The 23,986-nt window shown below is 35.0% G+C and overlaps 1 protein-coding gene across 1 annotated transcript in view; it reads right to left on the bottom strand.

Moving 5' to 3' along the window:
- Positions 1-23,986, bottom strand: part of PCDH15 (protocadherin related 15) — a gene marked incomplete in the record, with an annotated part of 701,567 nt that overhangs the window by 346,683 nt on the left and 330,898 nt on the right. The window contains 2 exon segments of the mRNA XM_036222126.1: positions 2,372-2,482; positions 11,889-12,008. Coding sequence (XP_036078019.1) covers positions 2,372-2,482; positions 11,889-12,008 — 231 coding nt within the window.

Raw genomic sequence — 23,986 nt, 5'->3', positions numbered from 1 at the left:
CTTTCTGGTGAAATATCTCTAAGAATGGAAAAAATGGCCATTTAGTGACACCTTGTTGCATACATAACAATTCCCTCAGTTAAAAAAAAACAAAAAACAAACAAATAAAAAAATTCAGGCCCAAAACGGTGTCATTTGTACTAAAGCCCACGATATTGAACCTGGGTTTAATACCTGACTCAACTGCAGTTTTGACTTTCACCAGAAAAGTATACTTAATGAATCAGTCTGGATTTGTGTAGTCAAACACTGTGACAAGAACCCTCTCCATTCCCCAAAGAAAGAAGAGGCAATTTGTATGATAAAACCCTAGGCTTTTTCTTCCTCCAGGAAAGATGATGTCCTGGCCTAAAAATAATTCTTTCTTTTCTTTTGCTAATAGCTCATCTGTTCTGCCTTTTTTCCTATAAAAATCTTCCATTTTATATAATCCATCCAAGCACTGTTGTACATGCTGGTCAGGATGCTGATAGATTCATGAATTGCTCAATAAAGCCAATTAGATCTTCAAATTTATTTTGTTGAATTTTGTTTCTTGATACACCTTTCTTGACATCTCTATCTTCAGGATATAGTCCAAGACCCCAAAAGGATGCTTGATCCACAGACAGTACCAAACCCTATATATACTATGTTTTTTTTCTCTCTACATACATAAATGATAAAGTTTAATTTATAAATTAGGAACAGTAAAGAATCAACAATACTTAATCATGAAATAGAATAATTATACCAACATATTATAGTAAAAGTTATATGAATGGCTGGGGTCATTAAGGGAAATAGAAATTACTTGAACATAGTATTGGAATGCCACAACAATGAGATGGCTACTAAGTGACTAAGGCAAGTATAATGTACATCATAAATATACTAGACAAAGGGACAATTCACTTACTGGGTAGGATAGAGCAGGACAGCTCAAGATTTCATCATACTACTCAGAATGGTGCACGATTTAAACCTATGCATTGTTTATTGAATTGTTTATATCTGGAATTTTTTACTTAATATTTTCAGACAGCAGTTACCAAGGGTAACTAAAACCTTTAAAGGGTGGCCCACTGTTAACTTGTTCAGAATAGCTGATGAAGTATATTTCTCTTTTGCCACTCTGCTATCTTTCTGTTCTGCTATATGAGTAAGATTACAATGCACAAAAGTCGTTAAAGACATAGGCTAGCTTCAGAGTTGAACTAACATTTCAGAACATTGCCCTGCCACTTGCTATGGGACTTTTTCAATGTTAGAAGCTATCTGTGGTCAGCCCTGTTACTTTTTTTCATAAAATGTCAATCCCATTCTTCTCTTTACCAACAAATTTTTTTTTTCCAGTTATCAATGTGCCCAGCCCCAGGAGATGAACCATACGTGCCATCATTCAGAGATGATTATCTCATTCTTTTTCATCATATCCAGACTTCCTCAACTTTCCTTTATGCTATACTGACTCATATGATCTAGTTGTACAAGTGGAAGCTAGGTGGAAAGGACACTGGAAGAGTTTCCTCTCAGAAAACATGAGACAGAAGAAACATAAAAAGAGAACTACTTTTACCATTCTTTCTGCCTGCTTACCCTCAGATTTGAAATGTAATTGTGTTGCTTGTGATTATGGTGTTCTCTAGCACAAGGCAGATAAGCATTGGAAAAATAACCACATTTCAGGGGAAGGGCAGAGTTTAAGGACAGACGGGATCCAAACACTTGGGGACATAATTGAGTTTTCAAACTAATCCTTGAATCTAGAAATTTTATTAAAATAATAATAATAAAAATGTAAGTGTTATATAAGCAACCATTTTTTAGATTTTCTGTTACTACTGTCTAAATATCATGGTTACAGTCATGATAGCTAATATTTCATGAACAGCTATTCAATAATGATAGCTATAAGGGAAAAAATTCCCAAGTCAGTAGTTCTCTACTTTTTTTCATGTACTTTAGAATCCTCTGGAGAGCTAACAAAAATGCAAATATTCTACTTCCACTCTCTGAATTTTTTTGTCAGAGGGTTTGAGGTTGGGTCCAGGAATCTGCATTTTTAATAAGCTCCTAAAGTGATTCAGCTCCAGTTGTTAGGTGGGTGATGCTTTGAGAAATACTTCAGTTTGAGCTAAAAAGAAATTATTGAAGAATGGGTACAAGTGATTCAGAGAGTAAAGTTTACAATGAGTGAAAACAATCTTCCCAACTTATTCCATCCCATTCCCCATGCAGAAGAAGAAAATATACAAACTATACTGAAGTTAGGGCTACCCTTTTGAGGCTGAAAATTACACTGAGCTCTCTGAGTACTTACACATTGTGAACAAGTGAACAAGCTCTTCATAAATTCATGGGATGAAAGTAAGGGAGATTGAATACTCACATTAGCTTGGATAATAACAAAGTAGCGAGTCTTGTCTTCATAGTTGAGCCTTTTCCTTAACACTACATTTCCAGTCAACATGAGAGGAATTTCAAATGTGTTGTTGGATGTCTACAAATAGGTAAAGATAAAAGATTTGAGATCATTTGAATATAAGTTGAATTAGAGAGTCTGGTATTGTAGTTTAGTCCCCTTGAAAATAACAGATAGCATTCTTAACATCTGAAAACATAATGTAAGTATTGACTTCAAATTTAATATTCTTTTTTAAAAAAATTTTATTTTGTGTTAGTTTCATGCATACAGTACATTGTTTATACATTTATGTGGTGTGAAGTGACCCTCCCCCCAATTACTCTAGCACCCATCTAGCTCTACCCATAGCCACTACAATACTATTGACTATATTTACTTGTTAAAAATTTTTCCTTTTGATCAATGGCTTTCACTGGAGTCCTTTGATAACAATAAGTAGAAAACTTGTTTCTTGTGATAGTTTTTGTACATTATTAGGTCATACATCAATAGCTATGGGATATTTCTAAATAAAAGTTCAGGTATCTGAAGAACGCCCTGTTACCATGTTATCTTTTCATCATTTTTTCTATCACTAACCATGGTAATTCCACTCTTTTAGCAGTGATTGTTTTGGGAATGTACATGAGATCTAATTTCTGGTAACATGAAAAATTTTTCTTAATAGTAAAGATAAAGAGAAAAGAAGAAAAATATTCCCTTTCCTATTTATTGATGTTGCTGTACTAATATAAAATCTGAATCTTTGGCAGCCAATTTTGAATTATTGCTAGAGTTAATCTAGAAGTAAATAATATGCTGAGGATGGCAGACCAAAAAATGCAAAGAGCCCGGATCTCGTTTCTAAGTTACTGAACAAATCCTGATACCACCCTGTCTCTGATCAAACTATTATGAGATAATAAATGACCTTTTTGGCTAAGCCACTTTTAGTTGTTTTTTGTTTTTGTTTTTGTTTTCAGCCAAAAGCTCTTTGACACATGATTATCTCTTGTCTATGTGTCCTCATCTTGTAGTCTCCTGCCTTTTTCACATATGCCATGACTGTTCACACCTCTTGCTCTTGTTACTTCCTATCTAAGTGTCTTATTCCTCATATCTCTGAGTAGTAAATCTTACAAATCTTATTCAATGAAACCTTCACTGTCATCCCATTTAGGATTAAGTTTTTGATCTGATATTATGTTGTTTTATCTAAATATCTGGTATTTATATATTTTCCGTTTCCTCTCACAGATTTCTCAGTAATCTCCATCTATGATATGGAGATAATTATCTTTATATCTCTAACAAAGTAACTTAATAGATATTTATGATCTTGTTTTAGTTGATAATTTTCAATGGATATGTATAGAATTATTACAAATGGTATAGTTAATAATTAGATTTTATCGTTAAGAGTCTTTTTTAATTGAATTTAATTCTTATTAGCTAAGTCCATCTTTTCTAGATATCTGAAATTTTCATTTTCTAGGTATTTCATAAAATGCTTGCATTGCAAGAAACATATAGAGAATATCTTTATAATCAATGTTGCTTTTGTATTATGAGATTAGAATGCCTTGTATTAAAATAACTAATTTGTTTAAATTAAATAAGTATCAAGTGTTTATTCTATCTCCAAAACTAAAAAATAATAATCATAAGAAGATTTAGAAGCACATGTGGATATATCTCTAGGGTATTTTTTATTTTTCTTCTAGGAAAAAGAATATTGGATTTGATCAAATTGAAGTAAATGTCCTGCTCTAATATTTCTTAAGCTTTACCTAAGGAGAAAAAAAGAGCAAAATTTAGCAAGAAAATATTATATTTTTTAATATTATATGGTAAGGCCAACAAGAGTGTGACAGGATTTTCAAAGTTTAAGGTATGCAAGGATCACAGAAATGTCTAATTTAGATTGCAATTTCTCAGTATCTTCCCCCAAATTTAAGAACTTCTCAGAAGCCAACATTCCTAATAAATCTCTCAGGTGATTCTGATGCAGATAGCTCAGGTTTTACTTTGAGAAACATTTGGTTATGAAATGAAGAGGACTAAGTTAAGCATGATAAGAGTTTTGGCATTTGCTTATAAACTCAACTCAACCATAAGCTGTTAAAATACATTTGTAAGATGGATAATTATTATTATTATTTTAATTTAGGAGCTAGATATGCTAGGTTAACCAATTGACTTGATGTCAGGTACTGATGATCTAAGTACAGAGCCAAGTTATAAATATGACTCACTGAGCCTGTAAATGTTTTGGTGGGAAATGGTGGGAATTTAGGTAACAAAGACCTCTCTCTAGGTCTCAGAAGCTATAATTTTTCTTATTGTTTTTATGTATCATTTTGAAACCCCCCTCTCTCTTTGTCTCTCTCTCTCTCAACTCCTTCATGCTTTCCCCATTTGTTCACTTTCAATGTTACTGTGACTTTATTTCTTAGTTCCAAAAAACAACACCAACTCTGTGTCCTAATCAGTCTACATTCAGTTTTAAACTTGTTGCTGATTAAATCTGGCCACTGTGCCATTAGATTCTGATCCATCTATAAGTTGGTTGCTATTAGTTGGATGACTTCCCTAATCTAATTACTTGAAATGAAAAGTGGTGGATTAAGTAAATTATGCAGCCCTTGTCCACTCAAAAATTACTGGAATTAGGGTAGCAACATTAATTTGCTCTTTGTAGAATAGCAACATTCTGGTCATTGTTTCTCTGTTTCAAACAGATGTACTCTCCCCACTACATGCATAGACACAAACATATAAATGCACATTTATGTATACATTAAAGATGGGAGTGCAGTTCATTTCACTTTGTTCTAACCAATTTCCTAGGAAATTGTATTTAGAAGTTTCTGGTTGGCTTCAGAGACATGTACGTTGTAAAGTTAAAATATCCGAGACTTGTGGTGAAAAGACCTGGGTTCAAAGTTTTACACAAAGAAGAACTTTAAACAATGACTTAGCCCAAAATATTTTAATAATATCTGAAACTTGGACTTTGAATTGTATGCAAAATTACTTCATGGTAATGATTTGTTTTTTTAAAAAAATCTTTTGTATTTAAACTGTGGTTTTAACTTCCTCACTCGGGAAATTCAAATGTGTTACATGCTTACATATAACTAAAGAAATTATGACTCTTTTTTCTCAATCGTCTTAAAGCTATGAGGAGTCAAATGTATTACAAAAGAACAATCTACTTTGGAGGAGATAATAAAAGATGTCAACAAACATTGAACCGCCATTTTAATACCACCAAAAAAGAAGCTGTCCATGCATACTGCTTAAATGTCCTCAGTCTTTTCTGAGTGGCAGTGGTAATTAATAGAAATACTGTGCTGCTGACTTAGCCCACAGGAGACTGCTATAGGGGATATGTCCACTCTAGGTCAAAACACTTAAAATGCTAAATATACATTACTTCAGTCTAGCATTAAAAAAGTTAGATAAAAAAAAAGATATGATAACCTTTCATTTGAATAGTTTATCAGTCTAACAATGAGATTTAAAATGTCAGAGTGATATCTATTATAATTGCATTTTTCCATATAAGGTAAACTCCCCCAAACGAAAATTGTTGCAGAGCATGTGATGACACATTCTGATCCAATTTGAAGAGTCTTTCTTCTCTTTTACTTTTAAACAATCTAATTAGTTCATTGTATTATGAACTTTATTTTACCAGGAAGGCACAAAAAATAGTATTTCACAACAAATGTGATGAGCATAGTATAAATATCTCTAGTTCACTGTCTAGAAGATATTAACAGTAAGGCATTTCCTAAATTATTTTTGTCTGACTATATCAGTCAAGAAAGAATAGTTAATGATACAGGAACAAGACTCCCAAATTAATGACTTAACATAAGAAATTTTTATTTCTAACTCATTCTACATCCTACACTAACATCTCGGCAAGCAGGCTCTGTTGATGTCTCACTCAGAAACTCAGACTAATGGATGTTTCACCTCAACATGTTTTTGTCCAATCACTGCAGCATTGGGAGAGGAAATAGTAAGTTGTACTTGGTACTTTGAGCTCATTTCATTAGCCAGAGAATGTAATTTGCTCTAAACAACAAAACCAAATAAAACAAACAAACAAACAAACAAAAAAACCAAGCAAATGAATACATGAATGAATGAATGAATGAATGAATGAATAATAAAACTCTCCTAGCATGTCTCTAAAGACAGGAAGACTCAGAACTGTTTGGAAATAGCACAAGTGCTTTGGCCTTAAATTTGGTCAGTCTATTCAGTAGTTCTTTATTCTCAACTTGTTCATTCTTTATTTTAGATAAAATGCAATAAAAAGAAAATCAAAGAAAGGAAATGCTCAATTTTAACTATTCTGATTTTGTTCCTAGATAAAATAAAAGTGTTTTTTTTTTTTTCTGGTAAAATCTATGCAACATTTGGCTATAATTGAAATTTTATGATTTAGGACAGTAAAAATAATGACTTTTCCTCATTCCATATCTAGTATATTTGTCCATACATATCATAAAGAATACAAGTAGGGTAAAAAGATTTTAATATAAATGATTGTCTTTTAAGATCTAAATAGAATGTTCATGACTCAAAAACACTTTGTCAAAGTAGATCTGTTTATATGACATTCAAAAATGATGATAATCATGCTGAACATTATAATAGCTGTCAGATAGATTCTTACAGGAAACCTCTCTATCCCTGCTTCCTGATAAGCAATTTTACCTTTTTGTAATCCCTTCCTTTGACTGTGGGCAGGACCTCAGACTTTCTTCTAACCAATAGAATATGGCATATAGTCAATCTTATGATTGTATCACATTACATAAGAATCCCTCATGCGAATGTGGTTCTGCAGTGTAGCAGTTATCACATCTGTTTTACATGCAAAAGGTCCTGGGTTTGTTCCCCAGTGGAGCCATGATCTATGATCTATGGCCATGCCACTCTGAACAAGATTGATGTTCGATCTCAGAAGCTAAGCAGGGTCAAGCTTGGTTAGTACTTGAATGGGAGACCACCTAGGATGACCAGGTGTTGTAGGCATGAATAAATAATAATAAATAATAATAATAATAATAATAATAATATTTTGGAAAGCCAGGATGGTTGAGAAGGAAAACGAGTAAGAGTACTAGTTTTCTAAAAATATATTGATGAAAGGAACATATTGGAAATTAATTGTTTTGTTTCTATATGGCTGACGAACTTCAATTTGAACTCAGTCTTTTCATTAATAACACCTATAAACTCTGAACAAAACATAAAAAACAAACAAACAAAAAACACTTGACATCCCTGGTGAGATAACCAAAGCAGGCATATTCTGATAGATGCTTAAAAGAGACAATGTGGGTGAGTTTCTCGTTTTGAAGTAGTTAGCCAGAGGGAAGGCTCACTTCAGCACTTTAAGAGGGCAGTGAAAACTCTGCTAGAAAGCCTATAAAGTTTTTCTGGCTTGAAGTATCAGAGAATAAATTTTGGGACAACAAAAGTTGATGAAAAGGATAGATTCCAAAATAATTTGATATATTATATACCAAGAAATGTGATCCCTTTCAAAGAGGAGCGAAAACCAAGGAAGACCAATGTTAGAAAAAGCAGGAAAGTATTTTAAAGCAGCTATTCATAAATAGGCCTGTATTAATGTTAGGTAACTAGTCAGACATGAATGACAAGGAGAACAAAGGAATGGGGGCATAGCCTAGAGATCACCCAAAGAACACCCCAATGGTCGTAGAATTTGGGATAAGCACATGTGCACTGGGTAAAGAGTTATATAGCAGTAAAGCATCAATTGAAATGACCTCACTTGTCAAATACCTAGGAATGCCTTTGGAATCACATCATGACCCAAACATAATGCAGACATTCCCGCTTCTGGGGCTTTTGTGGTCTTCATTGTTGTTAGTTGTTACAGCTCTTTGCTAAAACCACGTGTCCTTTTGGGGAGTACTTTGTCTTTCAAAAATATACTTTAATAAATATTTTCTAAATCTCACTGACCTGTGATTCTTCAGTGTCACTGAGGAAGAACCTAGGAAAAATGCTATCTACACTTCTGTACTGATATCTCCACCCCTCATGCCGTTGGGGTGACGGTGGAGTTCAAATTGGCCCCAACGGTAACACTAAGAGATGTAAAAATAATATTTTCACTATAAGTGAAAAGGTGGGAAATCCCAGCAAAAAATTACAAACTGCAAAAATATAGAAAACATATCTGAAGGTTATACTACCTGAAATTTAAAAAGGAAAAAAAAAGACCATTGGATAGAGTTAACAATAGAACAGAGATGACATAAGACAGAGTAACCTTGAATACAGTTCAATAGAAAATATACAGTTGCAGACAGGTGATTGAAATATATTGAAAATATCTAACAGAGCCTGTACTTGTAGAACAATATTTAAATGCTTAACATGCCTATAATTGGAGACTCAGAGAATGAAGAGCCTTTAACTGGTGCAAGGCAAATTCAGACTAAAGAAGTTCACCAAAAAAGATAATTACAAGAAAATTACACATTGAAATGCCATAGTTAAGTTGTCAAACACTCAAGATTAAAAGAAAATCTTGAAAACAGCCAGAGAAAAATGACACATTACATACTGGAAAGCATGATTCAAATTTCCATTGACTTCTCTTATCAGAAATACTGGAGGCCAATGTTTAAAGTGATATGAAGAAGTAATTGAAAGTACTTTGTATTACTGTAAGACAGGGGTGACTTTTGCAAATTTCTACAAAAATAAAGCAGATTCTGTAAATGAATAAAGCAACTGGAGGTATAAGTAGATATACACATATTGTCTGAGTAGTAGTAATTCATTCTTCATGGGAAAGCTACAATTCATCTCCAGCTAATTGCTGTCTTATTGGAAATCAGTACCAGTTTTCTCTTAAACTATTCCTTTGAGAGAAAAGATAAACCAAGATTTGAATGTGAAACTTCAAATAAAATAATTTGTGGCCAAACAAAATATCTGTGAGTTGAATGAAATCTAGGTCACTAATTTGTGATTTCTTTTAATGAACAATGTAGCATCAGATGCAAAAAACAAACAGATTTTTAAGTAGAACAGACTAATGTACTCTTTCGACCATTTATCATACAGTATGAGGTTAATTTGAAAGAAATCAGAATTATGGTTGCAAAAATCACATGGCCACCTTTTCAAGTTAAATATCTTTGTAGTACATATGATTTTTTTTTAATTAAGAAATTAGGAGGAGAATATTACGTTTCTATGAATATAAGCAGGATCAGTAAAGCTTGAACAGTAGCGGAATATAAAAACCATCAGGTATTTCTCTCTCATTGATCATACAAGAGAAAAAAACTGGTATTGAGGTTTATACTAAGTTGCTATGATGGCTAAAGATGGATTCTCTCTGTAAGGATGTGGCTTGGTTAATGCTTTCTCCTCTAATATACTTAAGCGCTTTCTAGATGTCTTATCATTTTGTGTCATTGAATTAGAATCATGCTCAGAGAATCTTTATTTCAAATAGTGCTAGCTTGCTAAAGTACTTAGGGGAGGGGAGGTGAAGGGGGGTTGTTTTGTTTTTTGTTTTGTTTTGTTTTAATAATTGGAAACTGCATGCAGCTGATTAGCTTATCAAATCTGTAGGTAGTAAAATGTATATATTGTATTTAATGCAAGCCCAAAAGTCTCTGACAGGAGAAAGCATTCAGAAGGAATTACTGTACCATTAACAAGGAACTTCAGGCTCCCAAAACTTCAAAAGGATAATCTTCCAATTAATACATTTTGTCTCACACTATATCTAAACTTTAAATAGTTATGTTTTGTCCTTCATTTTTGTTTTTGTTTTAATGCAATGTAATAAATAGTTCCCTAAATACATCACCTGAACATTCTATACTTGCTGGAAAGTTTCATTTTTACATCTTGAGAAGTAAAGGATAGGAGATGACCTTCATAAAATTTAAGCTAGGAACATGGCACAATGTTCAATTCATTCTTCTAAAAAAAAACAAATAGTAAAGAAAATAAACGATTTACAAATAGAATGTGCAGTCAGTTGACTGTTTCTACTTTTATGAGAAAAAGTTTGTCTTGCCCTTTTCTCCTCTGTTGCTTCTCTGATCTTTTCTGCTCCATTTCCTGTGTAACCCTTTATACTTATTATCCTTCTCTGACACATTCTTATTATTTCCCCATCTCTTTGTGCACTGTGTTTGCTTACAAATTTGTGAAGCTATACTTTTTAGGGAAAAACAAAAACAAAAACAAAAACAAAAACAATGCCCACAATACTAATTTTCTCTTGAACCTGCTATGCCCTAGGGCTTTTTCCCCATTTTTCTTCTCCAAATTTTTTGAAAATTTTAACACAAGTGCCATGACTATTTATTAGACAATAATAGAGGAAGAGTAGAGCCCATGCTACTCTGAAATGAGTCCTGACTCTACGACTTAGAAGTGGCTGTGTAACACCAGGCAAATCACATCACCTGTTAGCTTGTTTTCTCTCCTCTGTAAAAGAACTACTACTACTAACTGATTTGTGAGAATAAAATGTGAAAATGCAGTCACGATCTACTCAATTCTCACAATCAACTTGTGAGGTAGATCTTATTGTGGATCGTTAGTCTCTGCAGGTGTAATAGTTCTTGTTTGTTTAAAACTTATCTAAGAAATACATAATTTTAAAATAAAAACATAATGTCATCTTCACCACTTTTATATTCCTAACATTAAATATAAAGAGAAGCATTAATTTAGAAAACTCACTTAAGAAGTGATTTTAAAACTATACTTTGGGGTGCCCATGACATTCTGAGAAGCTCTTGGGAAAAGAGAAAGGAAAGACAGCAGGCAGGAATTCTAGCTCTAGCTTCAAGAAAACAATTCTGATTTTACCTGTATTAAATATACTGTATCATCAGAAGAGATCATTTAACATTCTTAAATAACCTAAAGCTAGAGGTTTTATCCTCTTCTCTACCTTAGCTTTTATTGGTGAAGAAGTGGCAGTGCTGATATTAATTTGCAAGTTCCATAAAGCATATGGTTATATTGTTTATATCACATGCAAAGATTTACCTAGAATGCTTATGAGTTCACAAACATAAGGAGAATTTAGTAAAAATGACATTTTATACCTAAAATACATTTTAAAAATTTACCTACTAATCTCACCCAAAATTAGCTTTTAAAAGTACAGCACACAAACTCAACTTTGGGTGGTAAATACACAATAGAGATGTCAAATGATAATGTACACCTGAAAATTATATAATTGTATTAGCCAATGTTACTTCAATAAACTTAATTAGTTTTTTTAAAAGTACAGCACACATTTTTTAAAGTACAGTTTTGAGATAATTTTTAATTATGCTATGATTACTAATGTGGTTCCAGGAGCTAAGTAATAGAATAATACAATAAATATCAGCTGAAGTAAATATTAATTATATTCCTCCTAGTGAAGTCATATTGCAAGTAGATATTTACATACCGGATCATCTGGATTATATTGAATAACATATTCTATCTGTCCATTTGGGCCATCATCTATGTCTGTAGCTCCATTGTCTCCTGAAAATCCTGTAAATATTGTGGTGCCAACTGGAGTGAGCTGAAAGGAAAATAAGAGAAAAAATGTCAATTCTCATTTCATCAGTGGCACATTGGAATTGTTGCAGCACAAAAACCGGCTCTTTATTACAAAACGGAAGAGAGTAGGCAGCTGCCCAGAACCACAGACCTGAAGTGATTAAAAGAAAAAAAAAATGCCAACCTTACACAGTTCTATAAAATCTGAAATTGCCAACCCCATGGTCCTTGTTTTGGGTTAAATAAATATGGGTCCCTAATTCAGAATGAAGCACATTTGGATCAATTTATGACCATTAGCATCTTAGCCTCTATGGAGAAAATGCATCTGTTGTTTCTCCTTTAAAAAACCTTGATGCATTAAGTTAGCTATAAGCTAGAATTTAAATTGAATGAGAAAGTGAGTACTTTTATTTTAAAATCAAAAAACATTTCAGACATATCAGTGAAATTCAGGTTAGTTATTATATGTGGCAAATTTGAGGAAGAGTTGAAGAAAACGGATGACCTGTCAGAGGAGAGATAAAGCTGGGAGTTTCTTCAGTGCTTACACTATCGGTTGAGTAGAAAGACATCATGTGATGCGGGGAAGATGGGACCATATATTTTCATTTGGATTAAAACAAAGACAACAAAACAATGTGGCATATAAGACCGTGATTTGGTGTTTACTTTATTTATTATTGATCTCCACCAGAAAATCACTTCAACATTTTCTTACTTGTAGATCTTTGAAACTATTTGTATTTCTATATCTAGAGTCTCTTGTCCTCATGTTTTAGCTAAAATCCTACTCATTATTTATATCTCAATTTAATTAGGTATCATCTTATCCTAAACCATTCATGACACAGCATTTTCCTCTCCAAAATCAGAATATGGTGTTATTTTAGTTGTGCTTACATTTTACATCCTTAATTGCATTATTAAAATGAACAAATTATTTTTTTTTTGTCAATAAACAGGCTCTGTGTCTCCATAGGGCAGAGACTTTTACATTTTTTTTTTTCTGAAATATGTTTTATCAGTTCTTAAATGAGATCCCTTCACGGAGAAATAGTTTCAGAAAGATAAAGAGGAGTTGTCTCATTTACTTCTATTTTCAGCAGTAAAACCCAAATGTCCAGGGATCCATCAAGTAATATAAATATGTGAAACAAACTTGATAGGAATGGTAGCAACTGGGGAGTGCATGCCCTCTCTAAAGTGTTAGCTGCTACTCAGCTCCAGAAAATTCTTGCCATAATAGAATATGGAGGCAACGTTACTGGTCATTAAAATTCTAATTTTACAAGAAATCTCTTGGTTCTAAGGTAGGCAACAGATTTTAGACAACTGAACTATGAATTTAATGAGCCAAACAAAATATATCCATTGGGCCAGCAACTGCAATAGTTTGCAACCTCAGATTTAGAAAAAAAATACAATAATGATTAAAGAAATACATCAAAATTTTTAAGTACATGGAAAAAGTCAAGAACCATATGATTTCACTCATATGGAGGATATAAAACTAAACAAAACTAAACAAAAACTAGACACAAACAACAGTTTAGCAGTTACCAGAGGGAAAGGGGGTGGAAGGCGGAAAAAGGTAAAAGGGGTCAAATATGTGATGACAAACGAAAATTTGACTTTGGGTGGTGAATACACAATGTAATATACAGATGATGTATTATAGAATTATGCACTTGAAATCTATATAATCTTATTAACCACTGTCATCCTGATAAATTTAGTAAAATTTTAAAAATAATAAAAGAGGAAAGCTGGGAAGATGAAAGACTAGGTAAAAGCAGAGTTCACCTCCTCCAAGATCCATATTGAAATTACAACCAAATTATAAAATATTCAATGTGAAGAATCACATGAAGTCCAGCTGGTCATAACACCTACATTTGATAATATAAAGGAGCCACATCGAAGCTGGTAGGAGAGGGAAAATTGCAAATCGGGCTGGACCTGCACCTGCAGGTGGTGGAGGACACCAGGAGAGAGAGCAAGGCTGAAGAGGCACCCCTGAAGAGAGGGGGGGGGTGGCTGCATTCAGAGGCTCCCCAGCCCAGGGAAGAGGAGTTTCCAATAATTCTGACTAAAAACCAGAGGGAATTCCAGCCCTCGTGTTGAGATAGAAGGAGATTGAAACACTAGATGCCCCTTTGAAGGGCCCAGACACAAGCTTTCTAACCTGTGGACACTCGCTTGGGACACCAGTGGTGGGTCAGAGGCTTGTACAAGATTACTTCTGGGAAAGTCTACATTACCTGGTGTCTGTAGCCACTATTGTATTTTAGGCTAGGCTCCCTATGGGGCATTCTACAGACCATACCAGCTTGACCGTGCAGATCCCTCTCACTGGACCATTAGGAAGTGCTGGGCAGAGGGGATCAGCCCATCCCACCCAACCTGCAGATTGCCTTGGGCTTTTGTTGCTGGATGGCTGCCAAGCCTGCACTGATTCAGGGTCATATGTTCACAGCTGGATGTGGTTCCATAGTGTAGCAGTTAGCACATCTGCTTTACATGCAGAAGGTCCTGGGTTCACATGCCAGCAGAGTCACGGTCCATGGCCTATGGTCATGCCACCCTGAATGAGCCCATTGTCTGATCTTAGAAGCTAAGCAGGGTCAGGCCTGGTTAGCATTGGGTGGGAGATCACCTAGGAAGACCAGGTGCTGTAGGTATAATAATAATACATTTTTTAAAAATTAAAAAAAAAAATCCACAGCTGGTAGCCAGCATTGTGAGCTCCCATTTCCCAGAGAATTGCAGGCAGATCACTGCTGCCAACACAAACTTGGGTGGATCTTGGGGGCTTGTGGGCCAGTCCCAGACAGCAGCTGGTCTTGCTGTGATAGGGGACTTCAGAGAGAAGGCATTAATGGTTACCTAAGTCGCAGCAAAACTGAGTCTGTATTGATCTGACTGCCATTGCCTCCCTGAGACCCCACCCCATTCTACCCACAGATTTCCCCAAGTGGTCCACTGACAATGAACAGCCAAGGCATCCCCTTCCCTACCCCACTGCCCAACTCCCAATCCGCACTGGCAACTAACTTTGGCTAGCACAGGGCAGGCACTGCAAAGGAATCAGTTGCAGGCAGACCTCTGCTGCCTGCAAGAGCTGTAATATCACATCAGGGGTTCACTAGGAGTCTGTGGGACCACTCTAGATGGTAGCTGGTCTCACTGTGATCTGTAAATACAGCGGGAACGCCTGGACACCAAAGTTGCAGCAATACTGAGGCTGTATTGGCCTGATGGCCCCTGTCTCCCTGAGACCCCGCTTCACCCAAGCCACAAAATGCCTGCAGCCCATTGACAGGCAGCCTTCCCAGCCCTGCTTGGTTCTGGGGTTGTGTACTCTGCCCAGGCAACAGACCTTGGCTAGCACGGTGAGTGCATTTTGGGGAAGACAGTTGTGGGCAGACCACTGCTGCCCATACAAGCTGCAATATCTATTGAGGGGATTGTAGGGGTCTGTGGGACCGCCCCAGACAGCACCTTGTCTCCTCATGATCTTTGACTACTGCAGGAACGTGCAGACGCAAATTGCAGAAAACTGAGACTATTGGCCTGACAACCCTTGACTATCTGAACTCCTGCCCCTTCCAACACACAAAGTGCCTGCTGCATGTTGATAGGCAGCTGCTCCTGTCCTGGGGTGGCACATTCTGCACAGTCAACAGATCTCAGCCAGCAAAATGAGAAAAGTTCAGGGAATACAGTGACAGGGAGATCACTGCTGCCAGCGCAAGATACAGTATCGGTTAGGTAAATCTCAGGGAATTTTGTGGGCCCATTATGGTAGGTCACACACTGACATCTGACTTTGGAGGGAGACATCAATCTCACAGCTATAAGGAAATCTGGTGCTGTGTAGGCCTGATGACCCCATATCTCACTAAGATGATGCCCCACCAAACCCACAAATTACCTGTGGCAAGCCTGCTCCCAGGCAAGCCAGACCCATCCTGTGCTTTTTAGATCATGAATTCAACAACAAACAAGAGAACTCAGTTCATGTGGCCCACACAAAGCCCATTCATCCAGGAGAAGCATTCGATGGCAGGCCACAGACTCACAGCCACACGCTTCAGTAATTCTTAAACAGAGCTTGGGTGTTTTCAGGCCCAAGGCATGCAGCAACTGACCTTGCTACTACTGGAAACTTGTTTTGTGGAAACTTGTTTTGTACAGGGAGTCACGGAGACAGTGCTGGCATATAAAATGACACTGCAGTGGCAGTGGGAAATTTACTCAATAGATCCAAGAGACTCCCAGGGTCCCTATGCAACCTAATGCACGTCACCCAGAGGCTCTTCTAGTTTCAGAGACTTACGGGCAACTGACAGGCACTGTCAGGCCTTGAGGAGCACTGGTCCCTCTGCTAAACTGCCCTATTTTGGTGACGAGGGATAACTGGACCGCTGCCTACAGTGTTGCTTCTACCACTTACCTATAGATCTAGCACAGGCAACAATCATCTTTGGATCACTTTGTAGTTCTTACAAGGTAGCCCTGAGTAATCAAAGGCAGCAGTTGATGTTGGCCTACTGGGGAGCCTCCCCCAGGGGGCCACAAAACCAACACATACGGAGGCTGGCACCAGACCATAACAGAGCAACTCCTGACTATTCGCATATGTTATACACACAAAGGATGGTTGCAACAAGTACACGAGCCTGCTAGGGGAAATCCAACTCAGTGGGGTCAGCCCCCACACAGTAACTCTTAATCTGTGGATGCAGCCAATTCCCACAATTAGTCAGCCTGAACGTTAATCCCATCCACTGATCTACTAACAATAAAGGCTTGGCAACAACAGAAAACCACACAAAACCCATGCAGAGATCACGTCCAGAGCCCCCAGCACAGGGTGTCAGGGAAAGTGAGCCACTGGGCCACACAGGACACTTTCCACAGTAGGTCATCTGGCTAAGGTGAGAGATGAAGCAAATATTCCTTACATATAGAAATGAACACAGAGAGGCTAATAAAATGAGAAAATAAAGAAACATGCCACAAATGAAACAACAAGCGAAAATTGCAGAAAATAAGCTAAATGAAATGGTGGCAAGAAACCTACCTGAGAAATAGTTCAAAATAATGATGATAAGGATGCACAACAAACTTAGGGGGGAAATGGATGAGCAAAATGAAAACCTCAACAGAGACAGTAAGTATAAAAAAGGACATAGAAACCGTAAAAAAGGACCAGACAGAAATGAAGAATACAATAACTGAAATGAAAAATACACTAGCAGGATTCAACAGTAGATTGAACTAAACGGAATGTTGAATCAGTTAACTGGAAGAAAAGGTAGCAGAACACACCCAATCAGAACAACAAAAAGAAAAACAAATTAAAAAATGAGGATACTTTAAGAGACCTCTTGTGACAACATGAAGCGTAAAAATATCTGGGTAATAGGAGTACTTGAAGGAAGAGAGAGAGAGCAAGGGACTGAGACTCTACTTGAAGAAACAATGACAGAAAATTTCTCGAATCTGGTAAAAGAATTAAACATACAAGTCCAGGAAGCACAAAGAGTCCAAAACAAAAGGGATTCAAACAGACCAAAACCAAGACACATCATAATGAAAATGCCAAAGGTCAAAGATAAAGAGAGAGTCTTAAAAGCAACAAGAGAAAGCCAGTTAGTTACTTACAAGGGTACCTCCAGAAGAATCTCTGCTGACTTTTCAATGGAAACTTTGCAGGTCAGAAAGGACTGGCAAGAAATGCTCAAAGTTATGAAAAACAAGAATCTACAACCACAAAAACTCTACCTGGCAAGACTTTTGACTAAAACAGAAGGTGAGATAAAGAGCTTTCCAGACAGGGAAAAGCTTAAAGAATTCATCACCAACGAGCCAATATTACAAGAAATCTTAAAGAGACTTCTGTAAAAAGAGAACAGGTAAAAAAGAAAAATAGGAACAATGAATATGAATAATAAAATGAGAGTAACTATGTACCTATCAGTAATCACTTTAAATATAAATGTATTAAATGTTCCGATCAAAAGATATAAGGTAGCCGAATGCATAAGAAAACAAGACCCTATATATACTGTCTAAAAGAGACCCACTTCAGATCAAATGGCATTCACAGACTTAAAGTAAAGAGATAGGAAAACATATTTCATGCAAATGTAAATTTAAAAAAAAAGGTGGGGTAATGATACTTATATCAGATAAAATAGACTCTAAAATAAAGGCTATAATAAGAGACAAGGTTATTACATAATATTAAAGGGATCAATAAATCAAGAGGACATAAATCTAGTAAACATATACAAACCCAATGTAGGAGCACCTACATACATAAAGCAATTATTGACTGACATACAAGGAGAGATCAACAGTAATACACTCATAATAGGAGACTTTAACACTCCACTGACACCAATGGACAGATCTTCCAGGACAAGAAACAACAAGGAAAAAATGGGCCTAAAAGACATACTAGAACAGATGGATTTAATATATGTTTTCAGAACATTTTACCCCAAAGCAGCAAAATATACATTCTTTTCAAGTGCACATGGAACATTTTCCAAGATATATCACATGTCAGGATACAATTCAAGTCAACTACAAGGAAAAATCTGGAAAATACACAAACACATAGAGGCTAAGTAACATGTTATCAAACAATGAATGAGTTATCAATGATATCAAGGAAGAGATCAAAAAATACCTAGAAACAAATGAAAATGAAAACACAATGACTTAAAATCTATGAGACACAGTGAAAGCAGTCTTAAGAGGGAAATTCATTGCAATACAGGCCTACCTTAAGAAATGAGAAAAGGCTTAAATAAACAATCTAACTGTCCACTTAAAAGAACTAGAAAAAGAACAGCAAACAAACCCCAAAGTGAATAGAAAGAAGGAAATAATAAAGATCAGAGTGGAAATAAACAAAATAGAGTCTAGAAAAATAATACAAAAGATTAATGAAACCAAGAGCTGGTTCTTTGAAAGGATAAACAATGCTGACAGACTCTTAGCCAGACTCATCAAGGAAAAAGGAGAGAAGATTCAAATAAATATAATCAGAAATAAAAGAGGAGAAATAATTATGAACTCCACAGAAATACAAAGAATCATAAGAAAATACTATGAGCAATTATATGCCAACAAATTAGACAATCTGAAAGGAATGGCTACATTCCTAGAAACATACAATCTCCCACAACTGGGTCAAGAAGAAAGAGAAAATCCAAATCAACTGATTACCACCAATGAAATTGAATCGGTAATCAAAAACCTTGAAAAAACAAAAGTTCCAGACCAGATAGCTTCACAGGCAAATTTTACCATCATTCAGAGAAGAATTAACAGCTATTTTTCTCAAACCATACAAAAAAATTCAAAAATAGAGAAAGCTCCCTAATTCCTTTCATGAAGCCACCATTACCTTGATTTCAAAGCCAGACAAACTTATTACAGAAAAAAATTTAAAAACTATAGACCGATATCTCTTATGAACATTGATGCAAAAATCCTCAACAAAATATTAGCAAATCAAATTCAGCAATACATTAAAAATATCATATATCATAATCAAGTTGGATTTATTCCCAGGATGCAAGGTTGGTACAATATCTGCATATCAATTAATGTAATATAACACATTAACAAATCAAAAGATGAAAACCATACAATTGTATCAACAGATGCAGAAAAAGTATTCGATAAAATCCAGCATCCATTTATGATAAAAACTCTCAGAAAAGTGAAAATAGAGGGAACATACCTCCACATTATAAAGACCATATATTACAAACCTGCAGTCAACATTACACTCAATGGGGAAAGGCTAAAAGCATATTCCTTAAGATCAAGAACAAGACAAGGATGCCCACTTTCACCACTCCTCTTCAACATTGTACGAAAGTCTTAACCACAGCAATTAGACAAGAAAGAGAAAGAAAAGGTATCCAAATTGGGGGAAAAAAGTAAAATTCTCATTATTTGCCAATGATATGATACTATATAGAGAGAAAACTAAAGATTTCACAAAAAACTGTTAGAACTGATCAATGAATTCAGTAAAGTAGCATGATACAAAATTAATATTCAGTGGCATTTTATATACCAATGATGAACTTTTGGAAAGAAATGTTAAGAAAACAATCCCATTTACAATTGTAACAAAAACAATTAAATATCTGGGGATTAAATTAAACAAGGAGGTAAAAGACGTTCTCAGAAAATTATGTCATTGAAAGAAGAAATCGAAGAGGATACAAGTGAAAAGAAGCATATACCATGCTCATGGGTAGGAACAATCAACATCATTAAAATGGCCGTACTACCCAAAGTGATCTATAGATTCGATGCAATCTCTGTCGAAATACCAATGGCATTTTTCAGAGCGCTAAACAAATAATCCTAAAATTTATGTAGAACCATAAAGACCTCAAATAGCCATGACAATCTTGTGAAAGAAGAACAAATTTGGATATTTTATATTACCTAATATCAAACTATACTACAAGATAACAGTAATAAAAACAGGAAGGTACTAGCATAAAAACAGACACATTGATCAATGGAACAGAACAGAGAGCCCAGTAATAAGTATATGTCTATATGCTCACTTATATGACAAAGGAGGCAAGAATATACAATTGAATAAAGACAGCATCTTTAATAAATGGTGCTGGGAAAATTGGACAGACACTTAAAAAAAAAAAAAAGAAAGAAACTGGACCACATTCTTACACCATATACAAGAATAGACACAAAATGGATTAAAGACTTAAATGTAAGACCCCAAACCATAAAACTTCTAGAAGAAAACATAGACAGTAAAGGCTTTGATACTGCTAACAGTAATTTCTTTTCAGATATATCTCCTTGGACAAGGGAAACAAAAGAAAAAATAAACAGATGGGACTACATCAAACTAAAAAGTTTTTGTACAGCAAAGGAAACCATCAACAAAACAAAAAGACAATCGACTGATTGGAGAAGATATTTGCTTATGATACATCTAATAAGAGGTTAATAACTAAAATATAAAAAGAACTCATACACCTCAGCAACAAAATAACAAACAATCCAATTAAAAAATGAGCAGAAGACCTGAACAGATATTTCTCCAAAGAGGATAGATGGCCAATGGACATATGAAAAAATGCTCAAAGTCACTAATGACCAGAGAATTGCAAATTAAAACTACAATGAGACATCAGCTCACACCTGTCAGAAGGGCTATCATCAATAAATCAAAGAACAAGTGTTGGTGAGGATGTGGAGAAAATGGAACTGTAATTCACTTTTGGTGGGATTGAAATTTGGTATAGCCTCTACGATAAACGGTCTGCAGGTTTCTGAAAAAATTAAAAATGGATATACCTTTTGACCCAGCGATTGCACTTCTGTATATTTATCCAAAGAAAACCAAAACAATAATTCATAAAGATTTATGCACCCCTACACTCATAGCAGCACAATTTACATTAGCCAAGATATGGTAGCGACCTAAATGCCAATCAACAGATGACTGGATAAAAGTTATAGTTCCTATATATAATAGAATATTACTAAGCCATTTTACAAAATGAAATCCTACCATTTTCAATGACATGGATTGACCTAGAGGTTATTATGCTGACTGAAATAAGTCAGACAGAGAAATAAATACCAAATAATTTCACTAATGTGTGGAATCTAAGAAACAAAAAAAAAGAAACTGATTAAAAACAGACTCACAAATACAGAAGGCAATCTGGTAACAGGCAGAGGGGAGGGGATTGGGGGCTGGAAGAAAGGGATGAAAGGTTAAAGAAGTGCAAATTAGTAGTTGATAGATGACCACAGAGATGGGGAGAACCGCATGGGGAATGCAGTTAGCATTAATGTAATGGCTAGGTGGAAAGCCAGAGGAGAGAAAGAGCAATTAGGGGGACCATTTTATAATCTATATAATTTTCTAACCAATGTACTCTATACTCGAAACTAATAAAGTAAATTTTTTTTAATTAAAAAAATAAAAGAAATATACCAAATGTACACAGTTTAACGATAATAGATTTTAGCATTCTACTTCATTCCGTGGGTATTTATAAAGTCAGCCCTTGTGTCAGGTAGCTTTACAAGGCAAATTTTGACTTTCTGTAGGTCAAAGAAATGAGAATGAAGTGAGAATGACATGAGAATGAAATGAGAATGAAATGAGAATGAGAAGAGATGGCTTAAATAGCACATATGGCACTGAAAGATCAGTGGAGGATGGGTTTATTGAAAATGTTAGTTAAGTAAAAGGCTTCCAAACCAAAATTTATACATTTTTAATGTAATCTGTATCCCAAAAGACATCAGTCTCTCTTATAAAAATTTCACCATTCTAATGTAGCTATAATTTGATTTTTAAATTATGAAATTTTAAAATTGAATAACAATAATTTGTTTCCAGGTATCTAATAAAACAAAGTATTACGTCAAAATATTTGTTGCCGAAGAAAATGACTGGGTCAAATGAAAAATATCAAAACAAAAAGACAAAACAAAACAAAAAAACTTGAACAGTAAGTGTCTGAAAATTTTGAAAACAGTGTGTCCATATCTTTCAACCTACTCACTGAGGCAGCATATACTCCTGGACTAGATTTATTATATAACAAGATTTTTATGTACTATAGCCAACGACAATAAATGAGTATCGTGGGGGAAGAAACAGAAAATCCAGGGAGGGCTCAGATCATATACAAGAGTGTTGAAATTCCTAATATCGATGAGTGGCTGGAAGCCAAGGAAACAAAAGCTTTATAATGAAAAGTAAGTGAAAAGGGTACTAAAAACAACAAAAACTTTCACTTCTTAATCAGTTCTGCCAGTTCATTTAATGTGTCCCCAAAAGACGATTTGCTATGATATTGATTTATTTATATCTACTCACTATTACTAAAATCATTTATTCTTTAATGACTTTTTTTTTTAATTGAAGTAAAGGTTTCAACAGAATAAGCTGTATTGTTAGGTAGCTAGTCAAACATGAGTGACAAGGGGAACAAAGGAATAGGGGCCAGTCCTTATTGGTAATTAGAAATTTCTCCTGCATTCCTAGAGACAAAAGACAGGAAAGTCATAGTCTTATCTGGCCTAATCTGGCAACAGAGCCTAATTTGCCTACAATTTAAACTTCATTATAATACTTCGTTTATGCCTGAAAGTTCATCAATCTAATTATAACAGACTGTATTCTATGTAAGCACATGCTCTCTAGGCAAAAAGTTATATAGTGGCCAGGTGTCAATTAAAATTACCTCACCTGCCAATCACCTATGAAGCCTTTGGAACCACCAATCATGGCCCAAATATAAGGCAAACATTTTCACTTCTGGGCCGTTTTTGCCCTACCGTATTTCTTTTCTTTCTTTTTTTCTTTGTGTGTGGTTTTTTTGTTGGTTATAGTGCTGGAACTATGTGCCTCTTTGGGGCATTCTCTGTCTTTCTAAAATATACTTTCAATAAAACTATTAAATCTCAATGACTTGGGATTCTTCACTGCCTCATTTGAGAAGGAACGGAGGGAAAATGCTAACTACACTTCTGTGCTGTGTTATCCCTCTCCCTGGCCCCTGCAGTTGGGGCGACATTGAATTCTGATTAACCCCAACGATGACAGTATGTCACCTATAGATTATGCAACTTTGAGACTTAAATTCTTGACTACATATTAGTTATTTAAAAGTAAAACAAAATGAAATCTTCATGACCCTCTTATCTAATAATATAACAGTTTATCTATATTCAACTTCATTTTTACTATGAAGTAACATTATTTCCTTTTAGAAATTGTAAATTATGTGAAGGCAGGTAGACAGTTTTCTTCAGGTTGGTTTAATAATACAATTTGATTGGACTAAAAGTAAGGTTTGAAGTATTCTCTATATATAAGCAGAAGAAAAAGAAAAAAACTAACCTGGCATTTGAGTCTCAGAATCTAAGATGTGAATAAAACCACTCTGACGATTTGGT

This window comes from Rousettus aegyptiacus, unplaced genomic scaffold (genome assembly GCF_014176215.1).
Source record: "Rousettus aegyptiacus isolate mRouAeg1 unplaced genomic scaffold, mRouAeg1.p scaffold_m13_p_6, whole genome shotgun sequence".
Lineage (NCBI taxonomy): Eukaryota > Metazoa > Chordata > Mammalia > Chiroptera > Pteropodidae > Rousettus > Rousettus aegyptiacus.
Note: the sequence above shows the minus strand (reverse complement) of the source record. Positions and strands in the feature narration are given on the sequence as shown.